Source organism: Candoia aspera, chromosome 4 (assembly GCF_035149785.1).
Source record: "Candoia aspera isolate rCanAsp1 chromosome 4, rCanAsp1.hap2, whole genome shotgun sequence".
NCBI lineage: Eukaryota > Metazoa > Chordata > Lepidosauria > Squamata > Boidae > Candoia > Candoia aspera.
This window is the reverse complement of record NC_086156.1, coordinates 95,717,830-95,744,796: the sequence shown is the minus strand read 5'-3', so window position 1 is coordinate 95,744,796 and position 26,967 is coordinate 95,717,830. Positions and strand designations below refer to the sequence as shown.

General features: G+C 40.1%; 1 protein-coding gene across 1 annotated transcript; it reads left to right on the top strand.

The window, feature by feature from the left end:
- Positions 1 to 2,396: 2,396 nt before the first annotated feature.
- LOC134496734 (vomeronasal type-2 receptor 26-like) lies at positions 2,397 to 26,392 on the top strand. Its single transcript, XM_063302442.1, has 3 exons — positions 2,397 to 2,546; positions 24,115 to 24,241; positions 25,491 to 26,392. The coding sequence occupies exons 1-3, from the start codon at positions 2,397 to 2,399 to the stop codon at positions 26,390 to 26,392; spliced, it is 1,179 nt and encodes a 392-aa protein (XP_063158512.1).
- The last annotated feature ends 575 nt before the right edge of the window (positions 26,393 to 26,967 follow it).

Genomic DNA, 26,967 nt, shown 5'->3' with positions numbered 1-26,967 from the left:
GAGGGGAAACCATAAACCAAGATAAATCTTCACAAGGATAAGTTTAGAATCCTTACAGTCCTGAGGAGAACATGACATGCAGTTACCTATTACTGGAGAAGTTATTTAGATGAAAATGTTCGGACCCCAAATTCACCTCTGCTGAGTTTGGAATAGCCACTCCAAACTCACTAGAATTATCCCAACATTGAAACAGGCTATTCCAACCTATGGAGAAATTGACTCATTGCTAACAGATTTGTTTTGCAGCATTGGAAATATAGGTTTATAGCTCCAGTTCTTCTATGGATTGCTATTAGAATAAGTTGCTTACAGATGTCATTGTGTGTTATTATGACAGAATATGGTAATTCTTTTTTTGTATGTATGTATGTTAACGTGTCAAGAGGGGGATTTTGTATCTTACCTTGAAGCTCAGCTAACTTGAAAAATGTACTTTCAAATTACTATATCTTACAAGTGATACTGCCATTTTATAATGCATGTCACATATGAAGGAGCTAATCCTCAGATGTTTCCATAAAAAATTGTTTATTTTTATTTATTTGTATTTTATTTCTTTATTTAATCATATTTATGTATCTAGCAAAAGCTTAATATTATACCAGATATGAAATAACAGTGAAATAGAAAAATGGGTTAAATACTGGTAATATTAGTAATGGATATCCCATTTACCATATTGGCAAGTGATAACATAAAGTCTTTCCATAAGCAATTAAGCATTTTTCCCCATAGATTGTCCGTAAAAAGGTTGTCGTCATGGTTCCTGTTCCAATGTTCCTGTGAATATCGTAATCAGTTCCCATGCCATGCTGGTGCTGACACGTGTTACTGTTCTGGAGGGCGCTGCTCTTGTTCCTTTGTACCAGGCACTGATGTAGAGGCTTTAGAATGTCTATTTGGGTTATCTCACCTGTTCAAGGATGCTTTCCCGAAGACCGGCAGGAACCGTTAGGAACACCGGTAAGCTGTGGGGAGTGGACTCTTACTGACTCTGGCAGGAGGGATTGGAACTGTCTAAGCTTTAATTGTTTGAAAGACCCGTGCATTCACCATTCTCAGCTTTGCTCTTGAAGTTGCATACTATCCAGTAATAAATCAGATTGTCCTCATGACACAGATATCCATAAGCTTCTTGTGTGAGTCTGGTTGGAAACTTGGGTAGGCATTCAATCACATAAAGCTGAGAATCTCTAGTTTTGTTAACTCCTACAAAGGGAATATTCTTGTGAGGAATTTTAGTTGATGATGGCTACGGCAACCAGAACCACGGAAGCGCCACAGGAGCCCTCCAGCTCTGCCCCTGAAACGGGGGAGCGAGGCGAAGGGCAAGACATCCCAGTCGAACCATCCCAGCACTAGCTGTTCAGCGCACCTCCCCAGATGAAGGAACGGAATTGGACTTGGAGGAGGAGAACAGTTGGGTGCTAGTGGAAGGACCGGGCCCATTGGAGTCCCTCAGTGAATTGATTGTCCTACACGACATCGACGAGGCACAGCCGGGAACACCTTGGAAATACCTGGTGGCACTGATGCCAGAGAGGGAATCCACCAAACTGGCCAGAACCCGGGACGTCACCTGATAGGGACTCACCCACTGCAGAGAGACTGCGGTGTTAGAAGCAAAAATGGGATTTATAGAAAACTATACAAGCTGCGATGGGGGGGGGGATCCCCATCAGGTAGAACCTGACCCTCTGTGCCCTGGAGCAATGGGGCACCCACTGCTGCAGCTCCAGTTCCTGGAGCCCCTGTTTCCATGGCACCTGGCCCCAGCAGGGGTTTTAGAGAGCTGTCAGTTAAATTTGATGGGGACCCAACGAAACTAGCATTTTTCCTCACCAACACAAAGAACTATATGAGGGATTTTGAAATGTATTTTCCGCACAAAAGATCCAATGTCAATGCAGTTGCAGCCCAGCTCAAGGGGAGGGCAGCCGTTTGGTACATCCAGCTGTGTGATACTGACACGCCTGCTCTGGGCTCCATTGATGATTTCATGTGGGCATTGAAGATGCATTTTGAAGATCCCCTGGTGAAAGAACAGCTAAGAAAGTCTTCAAAGAGATCTCCCAGGGCCAGATGTCAGTAGCTGACTACACCTCAGAGTTTAAGGCTCTAGCCAATAAAATTACCGATGGTCAGAGTCCACCTTAGTTGAGTATTTTAAAGAAGGTCTTTCCAGTGACATATTGCTTTGGGCTTTAGGCCGAGACGACCCCACGTCTCTTTATCATTAGATCTGCCTGGCCGGAAAAGCTGAAACTGCCAAATTTAGCTATTTACAAGCCCAAAAGGCTGAGCAGTCCTATCCAAGTACCTGAACTCTCAGAGGGGACCAGTTCGCCACCAGGGGAGCCCAAAGCTCTGGGAAGAAGAGAGGAGTTGCCGCTATGGAAAGGGGTAGTGCCTACGCTGTGGGAAGGAGGGACACCAGGCAGCCAATTGTCGGAAGCCCAAAGCTGATCCCAAACATGGAAGATTGCCTACGAAATTGCCGCCGGCAGTCCGCAGGGCCACAGCAGCCAGAGGTGATGTTGACAGTGAGGATTTCATGTAGTTCTCTGGGGAGTCTGATCCCAAACTCAAGGAGCCGGCAGGAAACTCTGATTGCCTGGTGGGAAAAGTGCCAGTGAGCAGGTGGCAGAGGACGGGCACAAAGACTCCATGGTGTGTGATGACTGTCCCAGTTAGGTGTTAAAATCAGACTGAAGCCCCAAATGAAAAATGATGAAGTTTGGGCACTAGTAGATTCTGGATGCTCACTTTGTTTGATCTACCCTGAATTGGTGGCAGCCTTGGACCTACCAACATTTCCCCTTAAGTGCCCTCTGATTTTTACACAGCTTGATGGTTCAGAGGCTGGAGGGGCCCCCGCCACCCACTTTACCAGAGCTGTAATCATGCAAGTGGGGAGCCATACAGAGACATTAAAATTCATTGTGGCTCCTGCAGGCAGTCCTTGTGTTATCTTGGGCATGCCTTGGCTAAAATACCAGAACCATTATATCAACTGGGAGTACAGAACTGTGACATTTAGAGATGGATTCTACAATGGGCCCGCAGAGGCATTGTCTCTTACGACTCGGGTATGCAAGGTTGGGGGTTGGTCAAGCAATGCCAGTGCCAGCACAGCTTGAGGGACTGCCTCCCCAGTATGTGGATTTGGCAGATGTATTTGGAGAAGCAGAGGCAGACCAGCTTGCCCCCCACGGTAAGACTGATTGTGCCATTGAACTAGGCCCAGAGGCAAAGCTACCCAAGCCCAAAATCTATCCCATGACCCAAAAGGAGCTGGCAGCTTTGTGTGAGTTTATAGACAAGAATTTGCCACGCGGCTACATTGACCCCGCCAATTCCCCTGTGGGAGTGCCAGTTTTATTCTGTGAGAAAAAAAGAATGGAACTCTTAGACTTTGCATGGACTACTGAGGCTTGAATGCCATTTCCATTTTCCAATTACCCCCTACCATTAATGAAGGACATGCTAGCTCATTTAGCTAAGGAGAATTTTTTTTCCAAACTGGACTTAAGGGAGCGTATTTCCGTGTTTGCATCAAGGAGGGGGATGAATGGAAGACTGAGTTCAATTGTCCTTTGGAATCCTTCCAATATAAGGTTCTCCTCTTTGGACTCCTGGAGTTTTTATGCAACTCATTAACGAGGTTCTCCATGACCATCTATTTGAAGGATTGTTGGTCTATTTAGATGATGTATTAATATACACAGAAACAGAAGAGGAACATAAAGCCTTGCTCAGGCAAGTGAGCTTAGAGCAGCCAAACTGTATGCCAAGCTCTATAAGTTTGAATTCCACAAATCACAGCTTGATTATTTGGGATACTGGTAGTCGGTGCAGGGCATTGCAATGGACCCAGCCAAAGTGCAAGCCGTGGCGAATTGGGGGCAACCTCGCACCCGCAAGCCGCTACAAAGTTTCCTGGGGTTTGCCAAATTCTATAGGCAGTTCATTGGGCGGTAAGCAGAGATTGCCCTGCCACTCACTGACTTGTTGAAAACCAAAGGCCAAGAGGAAACTCGCAAAGTTAAAGCCCCTATTGCCTTGCTGGACCCCAGACTGCCAGACTGCATTTGACAAGCTCAAAGCTTTGTTTATTGCGGATCCTGTATTGCATCATCCAGCCCCCGTTCATCCCTTTGTTGTGCAAGTAAATGCCTCAGATACTTCTATCGGGGCTATTCTACTTCGAAAGGAACCCTCAGGCAAACTGAGACTTTGTGCTTATTTCTCCAAAAAGTTCTCTGACATTGAGCACTGTTGGCACCTTTGGGAGAAAGAAGCATTTGCCATTAAAGCTGCATTAGAAAACTGGTGCCATCTATTGGAAGGTACCAAATGTCCTTTTGCAGTGTGGACTCACCATAGAAATTTGGAAGCTCTTCACACACCATGGCCCTTAGCCCTAAGCAAGTTCGCTGAGCTCAGTTTTTTAGTCGTTTTAATTTCCAACTGAAATATTTCCCTGGAAAACATAACGTTTTAGCTGATTTGCTTTCTCATTTGCCTTAAAATGATACTCAGCAACCCAACATTGTTGACAAAATCACAACTGGGTTTGGCAGCTTTCACTAGAAGCCAAATGCAGCGCCAGCAACCTGAGCCCTGCAGGCGAAAAGCGGAAGTACCTGCTCAATTGCAGGCTGACTTTCTTCGCACTTTGAAATCTGATACTTGGTTGCAAGCTAACAGGGACAAAGTGTCAACTTCTGATGGTTTCTGCTGGGCAGACTCTAAATTGTATGTTCCTGAGACTTTGAGTTCTGAAATTTTACAGCAGGCACATGACCATAAGACGGCAGGTCACTTTGGATTTGTAAAAACCTTACACCTTGTACAAAGGCAATTTTGGTGGCCAGCTTTGCAAATTAATGTAAAAGAACATGTGGCCACCTGCCCAGTTTGGGCTATTTCTAAGCACAAAGGGGGAAAACCACAGGGTAGCAAACCCTGGGAGCAAATTTCAATGGACGTCGTTGTGGATTTACCTCCCAGCCAGAAAAGGACAGTTATTTGGTAAAGGAGTTCTTTTCAAAGCAAGCTCACTTTGTTCCTTGTGCTTCTTTACCAACCGCTCAACAGTTAGCCAAATTGTTTTTACACCACATTTACCATTTACATGGCTGTCCTACACGTGTGATCACGGATCACAGAATACAGTTTACTTCTCACTTTTGGAAATCATTTATGAACTTATTAGGCACCAAACAAGGCTTATCTAGCCTCGCACCCTGCGACTGATGGGAGTTCTGAGATTCTTAACTCTGCTTTAGAGCAATTCTTTAGAGCTTACATTAACTACCACCAGGATGATTGGGTTGATCTCCTTCCCTTTGCTGAAGTTGCTTATAATAATGCTGTTCATCAAAGCACTGGCAAAACTCCTTTTCAGGTTGTCAGTGGACTGGGCTTTGTTCCCATTCCCGAGTTGCCGCAACCCCCTCCTCAGGCAGGTTCCACTGCTGACTGGGCAGCCCGCATTTCTCTTGGCCAGTTATTCAACAGGCCCTTGCTGATGCTCAAGCCACCTATAAAAATATGGACACAGACACCGTTCTCCACAGCTAGACTTTCAAATTGGTGGCAAAGTCTATCTCTCCACCAAGTACATCAGATCTTCCCAACCTTCTAAAAACTGGCATCTAAATTCATTGATCCTTTTCCCATTATTGACATTATCAATCCTGTGACTGTTAAACTTCAGTTGCCTCACAATTGGAAACACCGTCACCCTGTTTTTCATTGTAGTTTGTTGAAGCCTTTTCACACTTTTGACCACTGGCACTCTTCTCCACCCCCACCTCCTCCAGTCATGATTCATAGACACCAACACTTCAAATTGAAAGAGATCCTTGACTCCCATCACTTTTGGGGCTCCCTGCAATACCTCATTTGCTGGAAACCTTTTCCCCTTCCTGAGTGGGTGCTCACTCAACAGGTTAGCGCTCCTGATTTAGTTCCCTAAGCTGCTTATGTGAGTCTGGTTGGAAACTTGGGAAGGCGTTCATCACACTTGTTCTCAAACACAGGTGTCTGTGTGTATGTTTCCATACCATTGACTGAATTTCATGGTGGCTGAGAATAGGGGGGGGGGGGGGAGAGGAAAAAAAAAAGAACAGTCCAGAAAGTCCAGAATGAAAATAGATAATATCTTAGTCCTGTGTTATGTCAAGAGACAAAGGGGACCCTGAAAAATGTGTCAGTTCTTATTTTTTACCAAAAATATTATATTTCAATTTCTAAAACTGAAATACCAACAGAAATGAAGTCATCCTCCTATATTAGAATAGCAACAGCATCATAGGTAAGAAAAACTTTTATTTAATGTGCATATAAATGTATGTCATATAGAAAATGGTTTGCAGAAATTTGCATGTTAGAGGAGCCTAATATTTTTATGTTTGGAGACACTGAGATGAAAACAGACTTTTATATGTACATTAAAAGCAGTAACTGAATCCAAAATCTTACAAGGTTTGAAGAAAGAAGTAACTGAGTAAAATATTTGGCAGATTCATTATTTTTGGCAGTTTAGTTCATCCTGAGCAAGAAAGCTATCCTAAGTCACATTTAGGACAACTACTCACTCTTTATCAACAATATGGCAAATACATCAAGGTTGACAGTTATGTCCTACCTGGTTAAACCAGCTGTCTCAGACAATGGGATTTTTGTTCATAGTCCATTTTTGGTCTCTTGGTGATTGGAAATTGACCATTCCAACTTTTACTCCAACAAAAGACTTGTTTGGACACAAAACCCAGTTTATAATACCATTTTTTTTTAGAAACACACCATTCCGGTCAAAGGAAATCTGGTCCCCTATGGTGTTTATTCAGAAAATGGAGGAGCTGAGGATAGAAAGAAAAATAACAGCTTAAGAAAATGTTCCAGCACATGGAACTGAACAAAGATGTGAATATTTGTTCTACCAGTTTCCTCACAGATACAGGAACATATACTGTATGTACTTTATTTTATTTTTATTTTATTTTTTTGAAGTAGAAGAGCCAGACCCAAATGCCTCTCATAGTATGGATTTCTTTCTCTTCTGAAACAACCCAACTACTTTTTAAAAATCACTTTGTCTTAATGAGCAGTGATGAATATTAGTCCTAGCTAGTATGGCTACAGATTGGAGACGATAATTGCAGGATAGAAAAATCTGGTCACACATTATTCATCTTGTTGAGAGATCTAGTGCATCACACTCAAAAATATGTTAGCACTGCAGAGGTAATGGGAACTTTGTGATGGAGAAGTCTGAAGTGTAACTTTCATTCAAGAACAAGGTTTATTCCAACTGGAACCTAAATAGTTCAAGTGAGATCACGTTTCATGCAAAGATACTAGGCTAGAAACCAGGAGAGCACAAGTTCTATTCCTGCCTTAGGCACAAAGCCAGCTGGGCGACTTGGAGTCAGTCACTTTCTCCCAGCCTTAGGAGGAAGGCAGTGGTAAACCACTTCCAAAAATCTGGCAAAAAAGGTGCAGGGGCTAATCCAGGCAGTTGCCAGGATTCAAGGTTGACTAGAAGACACACATACGCACACAAACAACCCCCTAAATGTATGAGGTGATGAATGTGTTTCCTGAACACCAACAAATGATTGCGGAAGTTAGTCTTGCCTTTCAAATTAATTGAGTAGGTAATAGCTGTTGTTGTTGTTGTTGTTGTTGTTGTTGTTATTTACCTTGGACTGGTCTACAACTATACTAAACTGAAGTGAAGTACTACTTACCTGGGATTAAGCTCTATTAAACTCAGTGGGAAATAATTCTGTATAAACCTATTTAGGATTAGGCTGAAATTGAACATGAATAAGGGGGTGAAGCCACCGCACATTATACTTGCTTTAAGAAAAAAATACATGCATGTCGTTCATAACAGAACTAATGCTACATTTTTTTTCTTTACATAGACTTCTCAATAAATTTATATCAAAGAATGCAATGCGATTTCTACAAAATGCATCTTATTGAAATGTTTATTTATCCATTTTGTTAATGGATCAAATTTATATGGCCACCCATTTCAAACAAGGTGACTCTGGGCAGCGTACAATCATCATTTTTATACTTATGTTTATTACTTGTATATATGATGAGGTGAGGTGACTTTTAAACTGTCATCCCCTCTAGCAGCAGTGAAAGACTCTTTATTGCCAGAATGTCCTCGGCTGACGTTTCTTAGATTAGTTACGTTGCCACACAAATAAGCTTGGTATGATTGCAAGAAATACCTCAATTTATACAACACAAAACATTTCAGAGAGAAAAAGGTAATCTTTTTAATCTGTACCTATTTCCTACCTGAGGAATCTTGTAGATGCTCAAAATATTTGGTATCTGACGGGCTGATTCAACGTCAAGTCCTTACGTGATTGCCAAAAGCTGTGCTTTAGTGTCACAATGTCATACACTGTCTACCGCAGAGTAAAACACTGACGCTGATTCGTATGAGAGCAGGTTCAGGTTTATTTCTTACGTAGTAACAGTTGCGAAAAAAGCTGAGAGTGAGAGGAGCGCGCCGGTGCGGGGTTTAAATACCCCGCGCCGGTCAGCGCCCCCTCACCCGGGGTTACGTCATCCCCCCTTTGTCCTGCATGCTGTCTTGCCGGTAGGTGAAGGGTTGCGAGGCCCCGCTGGTGCTCCGGGATCGCCCATCATCGGTTTCCTCATTCAGCCGGTGATTGCTGTCAGCTGGGCGATCTCCGTTGCGCTTGTGCTAACAGCTTGGGTGTGCCTCGCGATCCGCTTAGCCTTTGTCTTTTCTTCTTTCTCCTTTGTGAGCTGATGGCTGCTTCCTCCGGCTAGAGTCTGTGGCTGTTGTTGTGCGTGCTATGCTTATCTTGAGCCCCTTCCCCTGCTTCCTCGTTATTGTCATGTGTGCCGTTGTGCTGATGTCTTCAGCTCAACGGCACTCATGACACACAATGGTAATTGGGGAGAAATTGCTTCTTTGGAGAAAAAAGGTGCATTGCAGAACGAAAGGCCCACCTGACATTCGTATGACTAGATGTGGAATCCAAGAGTGATGTTGGGTAAGATCACAGGATCTTCACTGATTTCCTTTATTGCAAAGACCAAGACCAGGACATGCTGGTAGTTCTGAGTTATTACCCTACACTGGGATTTCCATTATGTGTCAAACAAATTCAGTAAAATGATTATATTCCACAGTTTATGAAATATGCTTGGTTCAAAATTCAGGCAAGAAAAACTTTTCAGCGTGAGAAGCCAAAGGAAGGTAAAGGATTTTATTTGGAAGGTTAACTATTTCTAGCAGGGGATTTTAAAAATAATGGAAAACTTGTACATTAAGGAAACAGTTTATAGTTTTCTAATATCGAGGCTTTTTTTTTCTTCCACCCAGTTTGATTTTAGAATCCATAAATGCACCTGTTGATATATCCCTACCCAGACTGCTAGCTCATCTTGGCCAGTCTCCCTATAAATGCAAAATGCATTTGTGAACAGGATATTGATGTTAATCGTTCAGCATTCTGATTTTATAGTAGCTAAATTATCAAAACAACAGTCATTTTAAAGATGCCCATGCTAGGAAAGTTTCTAATCACATAAAAATAGATAGAGGAATTCTGGAGCTAGGCTCTGGTAGATTCAGAGTTTTAAAAGAAAAATGCCTATATCTTTTTTTAATATAATTGGCAATATTTGCCACAGGTTCACACCAGTAAAAGCCATACATAAAGCTCTGACAAGGGTAAAACTGCTGCTCAAGCGCCCAGAGTCATTTGTCAAGATGGGCAGTGAAGAAATGTAACAAATAAATAAACACGTTTAACTTATCATCCCAAAAGCAATCATTTCCCTTCTTGTCTCTAACAATCTCTAACATTTTTTTTCTTATTCTTGGAAGTCCTTAATCTGACCTGCTTTGTGAGCACAGATTTCCAGCCAATGCAATTGGCAGTATCTGGCATGTCTGCAGCCTACTGGACTTCTAGATCACACTGCAGAGCCAAGGATCCAAACAATGGATCAACTAATGTGGGGGGAGGGGTGGCCAAAGATGGAAATACAAGGAAATTGAGTTTATTTCAGACTAAATGGAGTCTAGAAAGAGAGGAATCCAAAGTCTATAGATTAGAGGAAGGCAGGGGTGGACCATGTCTGTAAAGTTGCCAAGAGAATTAGAATTACATAAAATGTATGGGAAATCTCTGGGAGTTGAGTTTGATTTAAACTAACTTTACATACACACATACCCACACAGACATCCAAATTTTCTGACAGATTTAAGATTGTTATATATTAGTGGGTCCTCTAGAGGGACAAATTTAAAAATAATTTCAAATACACAAAGAGGAGACTGCGTAGCATGAATCAAATAAATATATATCTTTTGGGGAAGAAATATGGTGATCTGACATGAAGAAGAGTGAAATTCTTACTTTTAAGCAAGAGTTAAATCAAGAGAATCTTGGTTTAAATGAATTAAAATGAATGGAATTTCCCTATTTGAAAGTTAAATGTGCACTTATTGCTCTTTTAGGTATTTTAGGTACTTACTTACCTAACTTACATAGACTGAGTTAAGTCTATAATATTTAGGTTTGATTTAAAAAAAATCCTAAGCAATGGCTATACAATTAATGTTTCCAAAGAAGAGTAGAGGACAAAAAATAGATAAATAAAAATAGATAAGCAAACTGTCGGTAGTCAACACCTCCAGCTCCCCCAGGGACAAGTCCACCACCACTAGAATATCATCTATCCATCTTGCCCTTGGTCGGCCCCTCTTCCTTTTGCCTTCCACTCTCCCCAGCATCAGCATCTTCTCCAGGGTGTCCTGTCTTCTCATTATGTGGCCAAAGTATTTCAGTTTTGCCTTTAATATCATTCCCTCAAGTGAGCAGTCTGGCTTTATTTCCTGGAGGACGGACTGGTTTGATCTTCTTGCAGTCCAAGGCACTCTCAGAACTTTCCTCCAACACCACAGTTCAAAAGCATCAATCTTCCTTCTCTCAGCCTTCCTTATGGTCCAGCTCTTGCAGCCATATGTTACGACGGGGAACACCATTGCTTTAACGATGCGGACCTTTGTTGTCAGTGTGATGTCTCTGCTCTTAACTATTTTATCGAGATTTGTCATTGCTCTTCTCCCAAGGATTGAACGTCTTCTGATTTCCTGACTGCAGTCAGCATCTGCAGGAATCTTTGCACCTAGAATTACAAAGTCTTTCACTGCCTCTACATTTTCTCTCTCTATTTGCCAGTTATCAAAAGCTGGTTGCCATCATCTTGGTTTTTTTGAGGTTTAGCTGCAAGCCAGCTTTTGCACTTTCTTCTTTCACCTTCATCATAAGGCTCCTCAGTTCCTCTTCGCTTTCAGCCTTCAAAGTGGTATCATCTGCATATCTGAGATAGATAATGTTTCTTCCAGCAATTTTAACTCCAGCCTTGGATTCCTTGAGCCCAGCATGTCGCAAGATGTGTTCTGTGTACAAGTTGAATAGGTAGGGTGAGAGTATACAGCCCTGCAATAATCCTTTCCCAATCTTAAATCAGTCTGTTGTTCCATGGCCTGTTCTTAGTGTTGCTATTTGGTTGTTATACAGATTCTTCAGGAGGCAGACAGGAGGACTTGGTATCCCCATACCACTAAGAACGTGCCACAATTTGTTATGGTCCACACAGCCAAAGGCTTTAGAATAGTCAATAAAACAGAAATAGATGTTTTTCTGAAACTCCCTGGCTTTTTCCATTAGCCAGCGGATATTGGCAATTTGGTCCCTAGTTCCTTTTGCCTTTTCCAAACCCAGCTTGTACTTCTGGCAATTCTCGCTCCATGAATTGCTGAAGTCTACCTTGCAGGATCTTGAGCATTACCTTACTGGCATGTGAAATGTTTGATAGTTTGAACATTCTTTAGTGTTTCCCTTTTTTTGGTATGGGGATATAAGTTGATTTTTTTCCAATCTGATGGCCATCCTTGTGTTCTCCAAATTTGCTGGCATATAGCATGCATTACCTTGACAGGGTCATCTCACAAGATTTTGAACAGTTCAGCTGGGATGCCATCGTCTCCTGCTGCCTTCTTATTAGCGATGCTTCTTAAGGCCCATTCAACCTCACTCTTCAGGATGTCTGGCTCTAGCTCACTGGCCACACCGTCAAAGCTATCCCCAATATTGTTATCCTTCCTATACAGGTCATCTGTATATTCTTGCCACCTTTTCTTGATCTCTTCTTCCTCTGTTAGGTCCTTGCCATCTTTGTTTTTGATCATACCCATTTTGGCCTGGAATTTACCTCCAATGTTTGTAATTTTCTGGAAGAGGTCTCTTGTCCTTCCTATTCTATTGTCTTCTTCCACTTCCACACATTGCTTGTTTATAAATAATTCCTTATCTCTTCTGGCTAACCTCTGGAATTTTGCATTTAATTGGGCATATCTCCCCCTATCGCTGTTGCCTTTTGCTTTCCTTCTTTCTTGGGCTACTTCTAGTGTCTCAGCAGACAGCCATTTTGCCTTCTTGGTTTTCTCTTTCTTTGGGATGTATTTTGCTGCCAGCTCCTGAACAATGTTGTGAACTTCTGTCCAGAGTTCTTCCAGGACCCTATCTACTAACTCCAGTGCCTTAAATCGATTCTTCACCTCCACTGCATATTCCTTAGGAATATTAGTGAGCTCATATCTAGCTGATCTGTGGGTCTTCCCTAATCTCATTAGTCTGATCCTACATTGTGCAAGAAGAAGTTCATGATCAGAACTACAGTCAGCTCCAGGTCTTGTTTTTACCAACTGTATAGATGTCCCCCAGCTTTGGCTGCAAAGGATGTAGGCAATCTGATTTCGGTGTTGTCCATCTGCTGAAGCCCATGTATAAAGCTATCTCTTAGGTTGTTGGAAGAGAGTGTTTGTTATGCAGAGTGAGTTGTCTTGGCAAAATTCTATCAGCCTATGTCCTGCTTTGTTTTGTTCTCCCAGGCCTTGCTTACCTGTAATTCGAGGTGTCGTTTGACTGCCCACCTTAGCATTCCAGTCTCCTGTGATGAAAATAATGTCTCTTTTAGATGTGTTGTCCAGTAGGTGCTGCAGATCCTCATAGAACTGCTCTACTTCAGCTTCTTCAGCATCTGTGGTTGGGGAATATATTTCGATCACTGTGATGTTAGATGGCTTGCCCTGAATTCGAATTGAGATCATTCTATCATTTTTTTGGATTGTATCCAAGCGGTGCTTTAGCCACTTTACTATTAATTATGAACGCTACTCCATTTCTTCTGTGGTCCTCTTGTCCACAGTTTTAGATCTGGTGGTCATTTGATGTGAAGTGGACCATTCCAATCCATTTCAGTTCACTGACGCCCAAAATGTCTATCTTTAATTGTGACATTTCACCAATAACCACATCCAATTTGCCCTGGCTCATAGATCTTACATTCCCGGTTCCAATGGTGTGTTGTTCCTTAGAACATCGGATTCGCCATTCACCACCAGCACCATCGGCCACTAGCCGTCCTTTCAGCTTTGAGCTGTCTGCGTCATAATATCTGGGGCTAGTTGAATTCATCCTCTGTTCCTCCCCAGTAGCATTTTGACCATCTTCCGACCTGGGAGCCTCATCTTCCCATCAATGGTATAGATCCATTTAGTTTTCACGGCAAGAATACTGGGGTGGGTGGCCATTTCCATTCCCAGGGATCGCATTTAGTCTGACCTCTCTGTCATGACCTTCCCATCTTGGGTGGCCATTCACGGTTTAGCTCATGGCATCATTGAGGTGCTCAAGCTCCAGCACCATGATAAGGTAACGATCCTTTGGTGAAGTTTATCTCTAGGCAGGCCATAAATATTCTGGATATGGAGGGATTTCCATCACCCACTGCCATGGCAAATTATATCATGATACCAAACATTTATTTAATTATTTTTATTTCTAAAAAAATTGCAATAAACAGAAACTGTATATAAAATGGTTAAAAAGGGCACAACAACAGTTCATGAAATTAAATATTAATATTTCTTTAGTACTGCTCCCACACATTAATAAATTCCTATGGCATAAAAAATGATGGTTCCTCTGGGTAGCATAAAATACATATTAGACCATATATTTGAAAAGGCAATTGATAGCTACTCCTCTGTCAGCCTTTCCAGATAAAGCAGACAGGAAACATGACTAGATGAACTAACTATACTTTATTGTAAGGCTTCATTAACAGAATCTTGCATGTCTGAAAATGCAAATCTCCCACCCTCCCTATTTATTGCTTGAGTGGTTAGGGAAGTTTTTTCCTAAATTTCTTCTTCAGGCTGTTACCCTCTCTTGGACTTCCCTTTCTTCTATCTGACTACTCCCTTAGCGGTATGTCTTCCCTCACTTATACAAGGTCACACTTACATTACATCACAAAGTATCAGGTAACTTCCTAGCAAGGAAAGCTACAATGAACTTACACTTGCCAAGAAACCCATTTGGCTCAAGATAAATGAAACATAGCCACAGAGTCCTCATTACATTCTAGTATAATTTCCTCTGCCATGGAGTACACCTCAGCATCTGGCAATGGAGGGTTAGTCCCAAACCAAACAACACAGATGCCCACTTGAATAATGGAACAGGAAATCTCAACACATTTGGCCAGTACTTTCCCCACATACTGTCCCCACATACTTATCTTAGATCTTAGATTAGTGGCCATGAAAGCCTCTACTGTAGTGATTTTGCCAGTACTCAAGAAAGAGCTCCTGAGAAGATGGTACCAAATCACTGCAAGAAAATGTCAGCTGTGCTGATGATTACAACATCAAGCAAACTTGAATGAACAATCCAAGGCCAATTCAGCCTATGCTGAACAATTTAGTCAGGGTTGAAGATGACTAGAAGGATTTAGGCCACTATTTCAACCAATGTGCATCAAATACACATATAATTATTTCAGTAGTATGTTGAATCTTGTCACTTGTATGATTGTTTTCCTTTTTTTCTTCTCATCTCTGTCTCGTAGCAGAAGGATATAAAGTATATCTACCAAGAATACTTTTATATTATACATCAGTATCTGGCGAGGTTGCTATCATCTTCATGTTCTGTTCTGCATATGTTCTATTAATTCAGAAGATGAGTACATTCCCATAACTGCATCACAGACTCAAATGAATTCATCACAATATGAAAACTGTATTACTCTGCTTTGATTTATATTAATCTGCAGAGATTATGCAACTACTTTTCTAACAAAATTTATGAGCTAGCCTTTACAAATTAAAACTATATTTTTGTATCCTCATTCACTAAATATAGCCTTCTCCAATTTGGTGTCCTCTACAGGAGTCAGGGCATCAACTTACAGGATCCCAAGCCATCATTACCACTGTAATCCAAACATATCAGAAGAGCATAAATATATACTGTATCATAAGGGAGAAGGCTACCAAATACACTGAAATTGGCCCTTGGCCTGTAGAGCTGAAAGGAAGTTCACTCTGCCACAATGGCTTATTTCTCAAACTAGGACTGCTTATTATGATGATCAAATGCAGTTATAAATGTTCAAAGCAAATTATAAATATGAAGGACAAGGGACCTGGTTCCATTCAGCTGATTTTTTTTCTATTGATGCATTTATAATAAAATAAATGCATTGTATTATATTCATATACAGGCTCCCCTTACTATATTGTATGGCAGGGTTACATCCTTCCAAAACTTCACAAAAAGCAAATTTGCATAAAGCAAGACACTAAAGCAGCTGGAGGGTTTCAAACTGGGCAAAGGAGGTGCCGATAATGGCCCTGGTCATTTCTCCATGCATTCCACTAAGGAATGAGAGTTATCTGAACTCATGAGTACTTGAATGCAAGTACTACTGTATACATGATTTGGGCTCTAGTAAAGTAAGATCCAAGTTAATATGGAGAACATGACTTGCATTCAGGACAGCAAAGCTTTTGTCTATCTTCAGTCTTCTTCCCTTAACACATTAAGATAATAAGAAGTAAGAAATGGGATGGTATGCATGCCTCTTTCTTCACCCGGTTCTCAGCCTTATACTGTATGCATTTAGATCAGTCCCTGAAAAGACCTTTTATCAGCAATGTGTCCTGAAATTAGAACAAAGAAATTTCTACCAATGGCCAGAATTCTATTTGATCAACTTTCTGGGATTAAAACCATTTCTTGTTCCTTTGCAGACATGAATGACTGTTACAAGCATGCAAATAGGAATTGTCCCAGTAAGACAGGACTTTTGTACTCCCAAGGCAATATTTTGGGGGGATCTTTGAACTGTTATTCTGAACCTGTATACTATTAACTTACTCCTATTTGCTACTTCTTCAGCAAATCCTTTGGGAATGGAAGTCTGACTTAATAATAGCCTTCAATCTAAATGCCTGCATTTTATTCTGCTCCTTCATCATGGAGTTCACTGCTCACTAGCAAAACTCATAATTAAGACTGTTGCTTTCTTCTTTTTTCTCTCTTGAGATATATATGCCCAAACACTAATACCATTTAGAGCTACAGAGAAGAGACAAGATTATGAACAGGTAAGGTCCACAGTTCTAATGCTAGATAGTCCAAGGTTCAGACTTTACCAGGAGATTAAGCCACCATTCAAGTCAGGCAGTATTAACCACAGATATGGTAATGGCTGAGTCCTAGAAGAAAAGAGTCTTGACATTTGCCCTTGTGCTGGGGATGGCATTTTTACTAGTTTTCCTGCTAGTGCTCCTTCCTCACATGGTGTGCAAGAGTGACAGATGCAGCATCTATCATCCACACTCTCCATATCACACATATCATCATCCAGGAGACCTTATGATTGGTGGCATTGTTTCACAGGCTGCGATTGTCTCCAAACAAGTCAGCTTAACTGAACCTCCCCCAGCAGCAGTGCCTGGAGAGTTTATGTAAGGAACAGTATAACTGATTGTATTTTCAAGGATCTCAGTCACTGAAATAGTAAACCCGACCCTGACACCTTAGAAAATAAGCTGATTACATGGGCTAACACTAAGGAGATCCTGAGAAATATAGTTCAGAAAGTATTCACACATTTAAAGGAACATTCCCAAATCCTAAAGCCCTCCAGATTTGTGACTTTGATTCCCAGTTTTCTGCAGAAGGTTGGGAGTTGAAGCTACAGGATGCCCAGATAGTGGAAGTCTGATTGAAACATTTTCTCTTTATTCCTGTAATATTTCCATTGTCTTCTTTTCATTGCCTTCTCCTGCCAAATCTCTCATAATGCTAGCTTCTTACATGAGTAATCCCATTCATCTTCATGCTTTATATGTCAGTGTTTTTTCTATAAACCTCTGCATTTCTCATGAAACAACAGGACATACATCTTGAAAGAATGACAAATAAATTCATTCCTTTTCACATTCAAAAATCAGAGATGTTCACAACTGCATTTGTAGTTTGTTTGTTTGTTTTTAATCTAAGTGACATCTCTTGGGCTTGTCTTTGTTTTACCATGGGTGTTCCCAAGGAGAAAACTTTCAGAAAGATACAGGATGTTGTTACATACCTCCTCAAACAATGAGTCCATCTAGCCATTACATATTCTTTTCTAGTCATATCCATAATGAAATGTTGATTGAGGGAAATGAATCTGCAACAGCTTTTCCAATATGCAACCATCTTGATCTGGACTTCAATTTCCACTCTATTTTGCCTTCCAGGCTCTGCTAGCCAGTGAGTGGGAAGAGTTGAAATCTGTCACATCTGTCACACTTGATAGAAGATATCAAGTTGGGGAAAGCTGATCTAGGACTAGTTATATACCGTTTTTCAACATATTGCCCTTCCAGTTTCATTACTGTTTTCTGTCTCGGTAATATTTAGTGATAACCTGGAAAAGCAGTCCTCTTTCTTACAGAAACACAAGCAAAACAGAGATCTTTATAGAAATGCTAAGCTGTGTAACCCTAGCTATTTGCAGAAGTTTAAATAGCTAAACCCTTGAAAACCATTTGTTCTGAGTTTTAAATAGTTTCCAGATTCCTTCAGTTCTTTGTTTCACATTTTGAGGGGTTAATTTTCTTTCAAAAATTCCTTATTTTAAACGTAAATGACTTTATTTATATAATCTGCATAAATAATTGTAAAAAAATTTAAATATATGAACGCCTTTATCCCTATCCTTTTGATATCCTCTTGCTATTAAGGAATATAATTTCCTCTTTCTTTTCTTCAGAGGATTCCAATGCCACAGTAAGTAATACTGTAGGTAATAAAGTTCCTTGGAGGATATCCATATATGTGTATGTATATACTTCAGTGTGTATCTGTGAAAAAGCTATATATCATTGTCAAGTTGTATTAATCCAAAAGTTGATCTGAGTATCGTTATCTCAAGAGGTGGAGAGAATTATGTGTTCTGAAGCTACACACTGATATTATTTCGCTCTACTCATATCCTCTCACTGTAGTCAAGTTCCTAAGAATTTCCAACACATCCTGGCTCTGGCATTTGCAGTAAAGGAGATCAATGAAAGCCCACAGATCTTACCCAATCTCACCGTGGGTTTCGGCATCCGTGACAGCTATGACAATGCCCCAAAGACTTTTCAGGCTACAATGCTACTTCTATCATCAGTGAAGAGACTGATGCCCAATTACAGCTGCAACATCCACAATAATTTAGTATCTGTTGTTGGGGGATTGGATGCTGAAATCTCTCTTCATATCTCCACCATCTTGGATATCTATAAAATTCCACAGGTAGGACACTTTTTGACTATGTGCACGAAATTTAACATACATCAGTTCTGTAATTTTTTGGTTAGGTAATTTCAGTGGCTACAGAGCAAAATATGTTTGAGTAATTTCTTAATACCTCTTTCAAGGCAGTGATTATAAAAGAAGAGGAGACCAACGATTGGCAGAAACTGCTCTCCTCAAACTAAAAAAATAAAAATTCAAGGACTGTTTAAAAAGTATGCTCTTATTAAAATGCAAGTACCTGTCACCCTCTGACCACTAATTTGCACACCTCATTGTTGTTTGCACATGTCATTGTTAAGGTTGGATCCTTCTGAAAGTGATCTCTTACATGCCAGTTGTGCAACATTATAAAAAATCTGACCATGCGTTTGTGCATATAATAGTATATCAATAAATAGTCTAAATTACATGCAGTATTGCCAACAAAGTATCTCAGATCCTCCACTACACCTTAGATTTGGTGAGGACAAGACAAACCAAAACAGGAAATGACAAGGGAAACAGAATGCAGGAAAGTGGGGATCAGCAGGAAAAGATCTGTGAATACTCAGAACAGAAAGGCTGAAAGGAACATGCTACAAGTCAGACAAAATGACTAAGTCTTAAAATGAGGTAACAACCAAAGGATATTAATTTGGGGAAAGACAGAACATCACATAAAATATAGCAAATCAGATGAAAAAGGGAAGCAGAATGAATCTTTCCTTGCCTCCCAGTGAATTTCTCTAAACACATTCTAACAAAATAAGTGAGATTGAAAAAGAGAGAATAATTCCTCCAAGCTGTCCCTTCTATGGAAGGAAAGCAGCAATCATGGTTCAGTGGGTTAGAAAGCATACTGAATCTCTAAATCGTTTCTGAGCCCCTCTAAAACATTTCAGAATTGCCTGATTCAATTTGACATCATCGTGATACATATCAAAAGTTCAGTTGGAAAGGATGTTTCAGCGAGTTCTAAATTTAAGGCACTACCATAGGATTTATGACAAAACAATGCATATAAGAAATACAGCAGAAACTCAAACATGATTTCAGCTAGGCATGTCGAAGGCTGCCTTATATGAATGCTGGTAGGATTGTTAATATCCACTTATAAAGGTTCTATGCATGCTGTTATTTTTTCCCCACTTCTCTCTAGCTCATTTATGGCTCAGCTCCACTGATGAATGATAAAACTCCAGGCCTCCCTTTTTACCAGATGGTTCCCCCAGATGCCCTTCAGTATGCAGGGATTGTTTCCCTGCTCCTGCATTTTAGGTGGACGTGGATTGGGATCCTTACCATGGACAATGACCAAGGGGAAAAATTTGTACAAATGGTGATCCCACTTTTTTCCAAAAGGGGGATTTGTTACTCTTTCATTGAAAAATTTGGCAAATTTAGTGATATAGGTGGACTTGATGATATGCTTCAGAGGGGAGTAAAAATCTATGATTGGGTCATGGGTAGTAAAGCCAATGCATCTGTGATTTATGGGGAATCTTTCACCATGATATTTTTGAGATGGTTGCAATATATACCAAGTATAGAAGAGGCAAGATCAAAAGCAAAAGGTGTTGTATGGATAATGACAGCCCAGATAGAACTGACTTCCTCAGCATTTCAACGCTCTTGGGGTACAGAAATAATCCATGGGGCCTTCTCCTTCTCAATGCCCTCTGCTGATCTACCAGAGTTCCGTCTGTTTGTTGCAAAACAAAATCCCTTCATCAATGGAAAGGAAAATGGGTTTATCAGTCAGTTTTGGCAAGAAGCTTTCAACTGTGTATTCGCAGATATGGCCTTGAGTGATGTGCCTGAAGACATTTGTACTGGGACAGAGAATCTGAAGAGCCTTCCTGGGCCTATTTTTGAAATAGGCATGACTGGCCATAGCTACAGTATCTACAATGGTATTTATGCAGTAGCTCATGCTTTCCATGCCATATCGAAATCTAGACAGAAACACAGAGCAATGGCAGTCAGAGGAGGAAAAAATAATAAACAAGATTTCTTGCAGGTAATACACCCAGTGTCCTCATCTGTCAGAGCATTATGCATCAGCCTGTGCCTCCATTTCATCAGTCTTCCCATCTCCTGCATATGAAAGAAGGACTCATAGTTTTGTCACAATACTTTCCTTTTGATTGTTACTATTTGAATGTTTTGCTTTGATTTCTATTGCATCCCTCACTATGATGTTTGAAAGGTTAATGTCATATTTGTGAGCATAACTTTAGGAAATCCACTTTCCCTCCCTTCTGAATCTCTCATGGAACTGTGTGAGTGTGTGTGTCATTTTCTCATGACTCTTTGATAGACAAACCACTTTATTGGAATTAGGTTGTTTTTCCATTAAGCAGCATTTAAATCATAAGAGGAAGATTAGCAGAGACATAGTGAAATACATAAATTCACCTGAAATCTATCAATTCACTCCTCCAATTGTCAATACCTTTGACTCGATTGCAATGCACTTAAAAGATATGAACAAAGAATGCCGTTATTTATCTGCTTTTCTCTATGAAAACTACCATCACAGGAAGGAGAAGTTTGACCTTTCAAAACTCTTGCATTTATTTATTTATTTATTTTTTGGTTCAGCTTCATTACTTTCTAAGAGGAGTCTCTTTTAACAACAGTGCTGGGGACCAGGTCTCCTTTGACCAGAATGGGATACTAAGAGCTGGATTTGATATTATCAACTGGATTGCTTTTCCAAACAAATCATTTCTTCGTGTAAAAGTTGGGAAGGTGGATCACCTAGCTCCTCCAGATGATGTTTTAACTTTCAATGATGAGATCATTACATGGCACATCTTGTTCAACCAGGTAAGGTCCAGTTATCATCCCTGGTTCTGAATTAATGTTGACTTTTATTCTGATGTTCATTGTTCCAGACAAAGCTAAATGCTTATGAGATATTGAGTTTAATAAGTTTCGTGTGAATTCATAAAATGAGATCCGACCCCTTTCTGCTTGCATTGCTACCTCTGTTAATTGCCTGGAACAAAAATATATTACTTAATAATATATGTACCTATTGCTGAAAGTTGGTGTGGAATGGCATTGAGTTGCTCCACACCTATATGTGGTTTTTAAAGCTTTCTTAATATTGGGACTTTTGCTGTTTTATAATATTTGAAAGCTGTGACTAAATCTATTCTGACATCTGTGCAGTGCTGGTAAAACTAAAGTTTCTGCCTGAGATGACCGGGTTGGTCATAACATGCTGATAAGTTGGTAGTTTGGTCCAGTGGTTAAGGCAATGGGATAGAAACCAGGAGACTGAGAGTTCTAGTCCCACCTTAGGCATAAATGCTGGCTGGGTGACCTTGGACCAGTCACACTCTCTCAGCTCAACTCACCCCACGGGGTTGTTGTTGTGGGGAAAATAGGAGGAGGAAGGAGCATTTGGTATGTTCACCACCTTGAGTTATTTATAAAAAATAATAAAGGGGGATATAAAATAAATAAATAAAAATGAATAAAAATAGTGATCCCTGAAATGTATATATCAGGGTATTATATCTATCTAAATTCTTTGCAGGATTTGGGCTCTAAATGGGAGCTCACATAGATCAAGTGACTGGTCTAAAATAAGATATAATTTTGTCACTCTTGTGGTCATTTTTGACCATTTAAATTTAGGAATTACAATACCTACATCATTATTCCTAACCCAGGTGGTACTGGTCAAGGAAACTGGGTATGAGCTAACTCGAATGAAGTAATAGCAGCAAGTGGTCACTCCTAGGCCTAGTCCATCTTTAAATGAAATTAACAGATTTAAAAGATTGAAGAGGTTATGACATAATAAATTGTACTGGATGTATGTGGCCTCAATTAGGTGAGCTCACCATGAAGGTCACCATCTGCTACCATGTTTAATATACAAATCCTAAATATTCTGGTGAGGTATAATAGATGCCAGATTGCTGTGCTGATACCCACATCTTCAGAGTGGCACAGTTGACTTCCTGAGTGGATTTTGGTGTGTGTGTGTGGGCCGGGATATGGCTATTAAAATAAGAAGACAGAGCCTTATCATTAGTAGCATGTATGGCATTCCAGATGTCTGCCAGTATATGGAAAACTGTTCCAATGTTCCCACATTAGTTGAGACAGGTAGTTCTCTGATTTATTCTACCCAGCTTTGTTAAAGAAAGCAACCTGCAAGGTGGAAGCCCTTTCTTATTTTGTCTATAATAGCAATTTCCTTTTGTTTCTACCTTTTGTGATGCAAAAATTTATTGCCTCCTAAAGGTTCTGAGGGTTGCTGTTTGAGAAATGGAAGTTAACTCTTTTTTTGCAAGACTGCACTTTTGTCAGAGAGCTATTATACCTTATTTGTTTCTTTTTTTCCTTTTCTATTTTAAAGGAATTAATATTTGGGGTGGGGGCATTCTTCACTGGTGGCATCTTGGTGGATCCACTTCTGGTCACACATTTCCTGAAGCCACTAGAAGACTCTGCTAAAAGCAGAGAAATTCCCTTTGTCCATTCACTGAGTTCCTCCTCAGAAAGGGACTCATTTTGCCATCCAGCTTTGGGTGGAAAGTGGAGGTCAGGTGGGTCAATATAAAGCATAAAACCACAACCAACAATTTTGAACTTCAGCCAAATTCCACTCACGAAACTAAAGGAAGTGTCTGTGTGTGTGTGTGTGTGTGTGTGAGAGAGAGAGAGAGAGAGAGAGAGAGAGATTGAAAAATTCCATATAACCCTTAGCAACAGATCAGAGAAGCAGTTTTGCAGATTGTTTTCTAAATGCATTTTAACAATAGTCTTTAATGAAACAACCTTTTGTAACATTTTACACGTCTCCAAATTTGCAGTTCTAGCATAATAAGATTGCATATTGTGTTAAACAACATTTGAAAGAACATAGATATGAATTATCTACCATCTATCTATCTATCTATCTATCTATCTATCTATCTATCTATCTAACTATCGTCTAGCTCTATTTTGTGTCTTCAAGTCAGTGTTGACTCCTGGACAAGTCCCTGCAGTTTTCTCAGTTCTTTTGGAAGTTGTTTGCCATTGCCTCCTTCCTAGGGCTGAGAGAGAGTGACTGGCCCAGGTTCACCCAGCTGGCTTCATGCCTAAGGCAAGACGAGAACTCACAGTCTCCCAGTTTCTAGCCTGGTACCTTAACCAGTATACCAAACAGGCTCTCTATGGATATTTTAAGAGCTAACAATCCAGAAACTCTATTTTAATCACAACTTTTTACATTAATACTGTACATTTTTTTAAGTATGGAAAAAAGTCAAAATCAATTGATAGGTAAACACAAGCAAAAGTGATATTGATCAGAAAGAGATTAATGTGTGCATTAAATGTTGAAAAAAAAATGGGATCTCTTCTCCAGACTCTTGCTATCTTCTTTCATTCCTAGGTACAACCTATTTCTATCTGTAGTGAGAGTTGTTATCCAGGTTTCAGCAAGAAAGTGAAGGAAGGGGAGCCATTTTGCTGCTATGATTGCATCCCATGTGCAGAAGGGACAATTTCAACTATGAACGGTAAAAAAAATAATTTGAACCGATTATTTGAAATAAATTTGTGTAAGAGAAATATACTATGTTCTGAGTTACTCAAGGTAGTAGAAGCTGTAATATGTTGAGAAGTCACTTCTCAAACCAATGGAGTGATATATTCTACTCACTGGAAATTCAGACATAGATTGCTCATGAATCATCAGTGAATATTTCCTACTTTAAAGAATCAGTCAGTGCACAGCTTTCTTTTCAACGTACTTGCTGTCATTGAGGAATTTATGAAATATAATTGCAAGTGAGCACCTCTCTTTGAACACTATTTTGATCAGTTTTCTGCAACTTTTTGACCACCAGATATACTTGGTAACAATTTCCCTCCTACACAGCCAACACAGTGAAGCTAACTGAGGTACAAGAAATATGGAGAGCAAGTACATACATGATGAACAAGCTCCTTAAAATTCACCCAATTTCAAAAATCAAAAAGCAAGCTCCTAAACATTTCACATTCCAACATACAGTACATATAAAAAGTATCTTGCTATGTTGCCAAGCAGGTGCCTAATCCTGAGTGAGTAGGAACCATGCAAATCTTTGCCAGAACTGTGAAACAGTAAGATGATGCATTGTCTTACTGATGTTAGTCAAGGAGAGAAAATAAGAATTATTTCATATAATGCTCATATTTAACTGCTGACTCCAATTGACTCTATGTAATATTAATTTACACAAAATAATATTAGATTTGACTTTATTAAGAGAGAATTGGAAATATAATTATTTATTTATTTATGTGTTTATGTATTATTTTTTATTAATCCAATTTATATAGCCACCCATCTCACCAGAGAAAACTCTGGGTGGCTTACAATTGTTGTTGTTGTTATTATTTACCTGTTCTTCTACTCTTCATGTATTTAGACAGATTCTATACTTAATCTTCAATAAAATCTGCAACATGAAAAAAAGTAATTATTAGTTGTTCAAAACTTATCAACAATTTGTGAGCTTGGAGATTTTCCATAAGCTTGTTGTTGTTTATTCATTTAGTCACTTCTGACTCTTTGTGACTTCATGAACCAGCCCACGCCAGAGCTTCCTGTCGGTCATCAACACCCCAGCTCCCCCAGGGACGAGTCTGTCACCATAAGCTTACTTTCCATAAACTTATTTCCTTTTAAAAAATGTTGTTGCTTTTATTAATGTGATAGGACACTGTTCAGATTTATGACATGCTTGTGAGTTAAACATGACATCTTTTCTTCTTTTTCAGACAGAAATGAATGTTTTAGATGCAAAGATGGCTACTATCCCAACACAAGACAGGATTTCTGTGTTCCCAAAATTGTCAGTTTCTTGTCTTACAAAGAACCTTTAGGGTTCAGTTTAGCCTGTCTTGCACATTCTTTTTCTCTGGTCACAGTTCTTGTGCTAGGAGTATTTGTGAGACACCACAACACTCCCATCGTCGTAGCCAACAACCGGGATCTGACCTACATTCTCCTCATCTCCCTCCTGCTCTGCTTCCTTTCTGTACTGCTATTCATTGGCCAACCAGGAAAAGTCACCTGTCTTTTGCAACAAACAACTTTTGGCATAGTCTTCTCAGTGGCTGTTTCTTCTATCTTGGCAAAAACCATCACAGTGGTTCTAGCATTTATGGCCACCAAACCAGGTTCCAGAATGAGGAAGTGGGTGGGGAAGAAATTAACCAATTCCATTGTTGTTTCCTGCTCCCTGATCCAAGCAAGCATCTGTACATTGTGGCTGGCAATGGACCCCCCATTCCCAGATGTTGATATGACCTCAGTGACTGAAGAAATTATCCTGCAATGCAACGAAGGCTCTGTGACCATGTTTTATTGTGTCCTTGGCTATATGGGTTTCCTGGCTCTTATCAGCTTCACCACAGCCTTTCTTGCTAGGAAGTTACCTGACAGTTTCAATGAAGCCAAGTTCATCACCTTCAGCATGTTGGTCTTTTGCAGTGTTTGGTCATCCTTTGTCCCAGCATACCTGAGCTCCAAGGGGAAATACATGGTGGCTGTGGAGATCTTCTCTATCTTAGCCTCTGGTGCTGGGCTCCTGGGTTGCATCTTTTCTCCAAAATGTTATGTCATTTTGTTGCGGCCAGAGTTGAATAACAGGGAACAACTAATTAGAAGAAAGGAATGATAAAATTACTCTCTACATCCTTTATCAATATTCTGAGTGTAGAATTCTGTTTCTATATGCATAGTCGAATATTTTTGAAAATAGTACTTTTAGCTACTTGTCTATATACATTTAGGCAAGTCTTTCTATATTCCTTCACTGAAACATTTATTTCCATGTTTATGTTGTTAGAGTTAAGCTGTAGGTCAACTCTCTAAAGTGACCTAGAAATGGGCCAGAGAGATACCAACATCAGAGAGGAAAGACTGAGAAGTGCTGTAATCTAACTGTAAATTGTAATGCATTATCTGGTCCCTAGAGCCAGTTTGGTGTAGTGGTTAAGGCACTGGGCTAGCAAACAGGGGACCATGAGTTGTAGTCCTGCCTAAAGCATGAAAACAACAGGGTGACCTTGGGCAAGTCACTTTCTCTCAGCCCTAAGATGGAGGAAATGGCAAACCACTTCTGAAAAATCTTGCCAAGAAAACTGCAGGGACTTGTCAAGGTAGTCTCCAAGAATCAGACATGACTGAATGGATTAAAAAAAATCTGGTCCCTATTGTAGTATCCTTGGCTATTAACATGGTCAGAAAGTG

What these genes read in the sequence shown, in the direction of transcription:
- LOC134496734 (XM_063302442.1), top strand. Translation starts at nt 2,397, where the DNA reads ATGGAAAGGGGTAGTGCCTACGCTGTGGGAAGGAGGGACACCAGGCAG. An exon ending in AGCCAGAGGTGATGTTGACA is followed by an intron (nt 2,547 to 24,114) that starts GTGAGGATTTCA and finishes TTTCATTCCTAG; the next exon opens with GTACAACCTATTTCTATCTG. An exon ending in GACAATTTCAACTATGAACG is followed by an intron (nt 24,242 to 25,490) that starts GTAAAAAAAATA and finishes CTTCTTTTTCAG; the next exon opens with ACAGAAATGAATGTTTTAGA.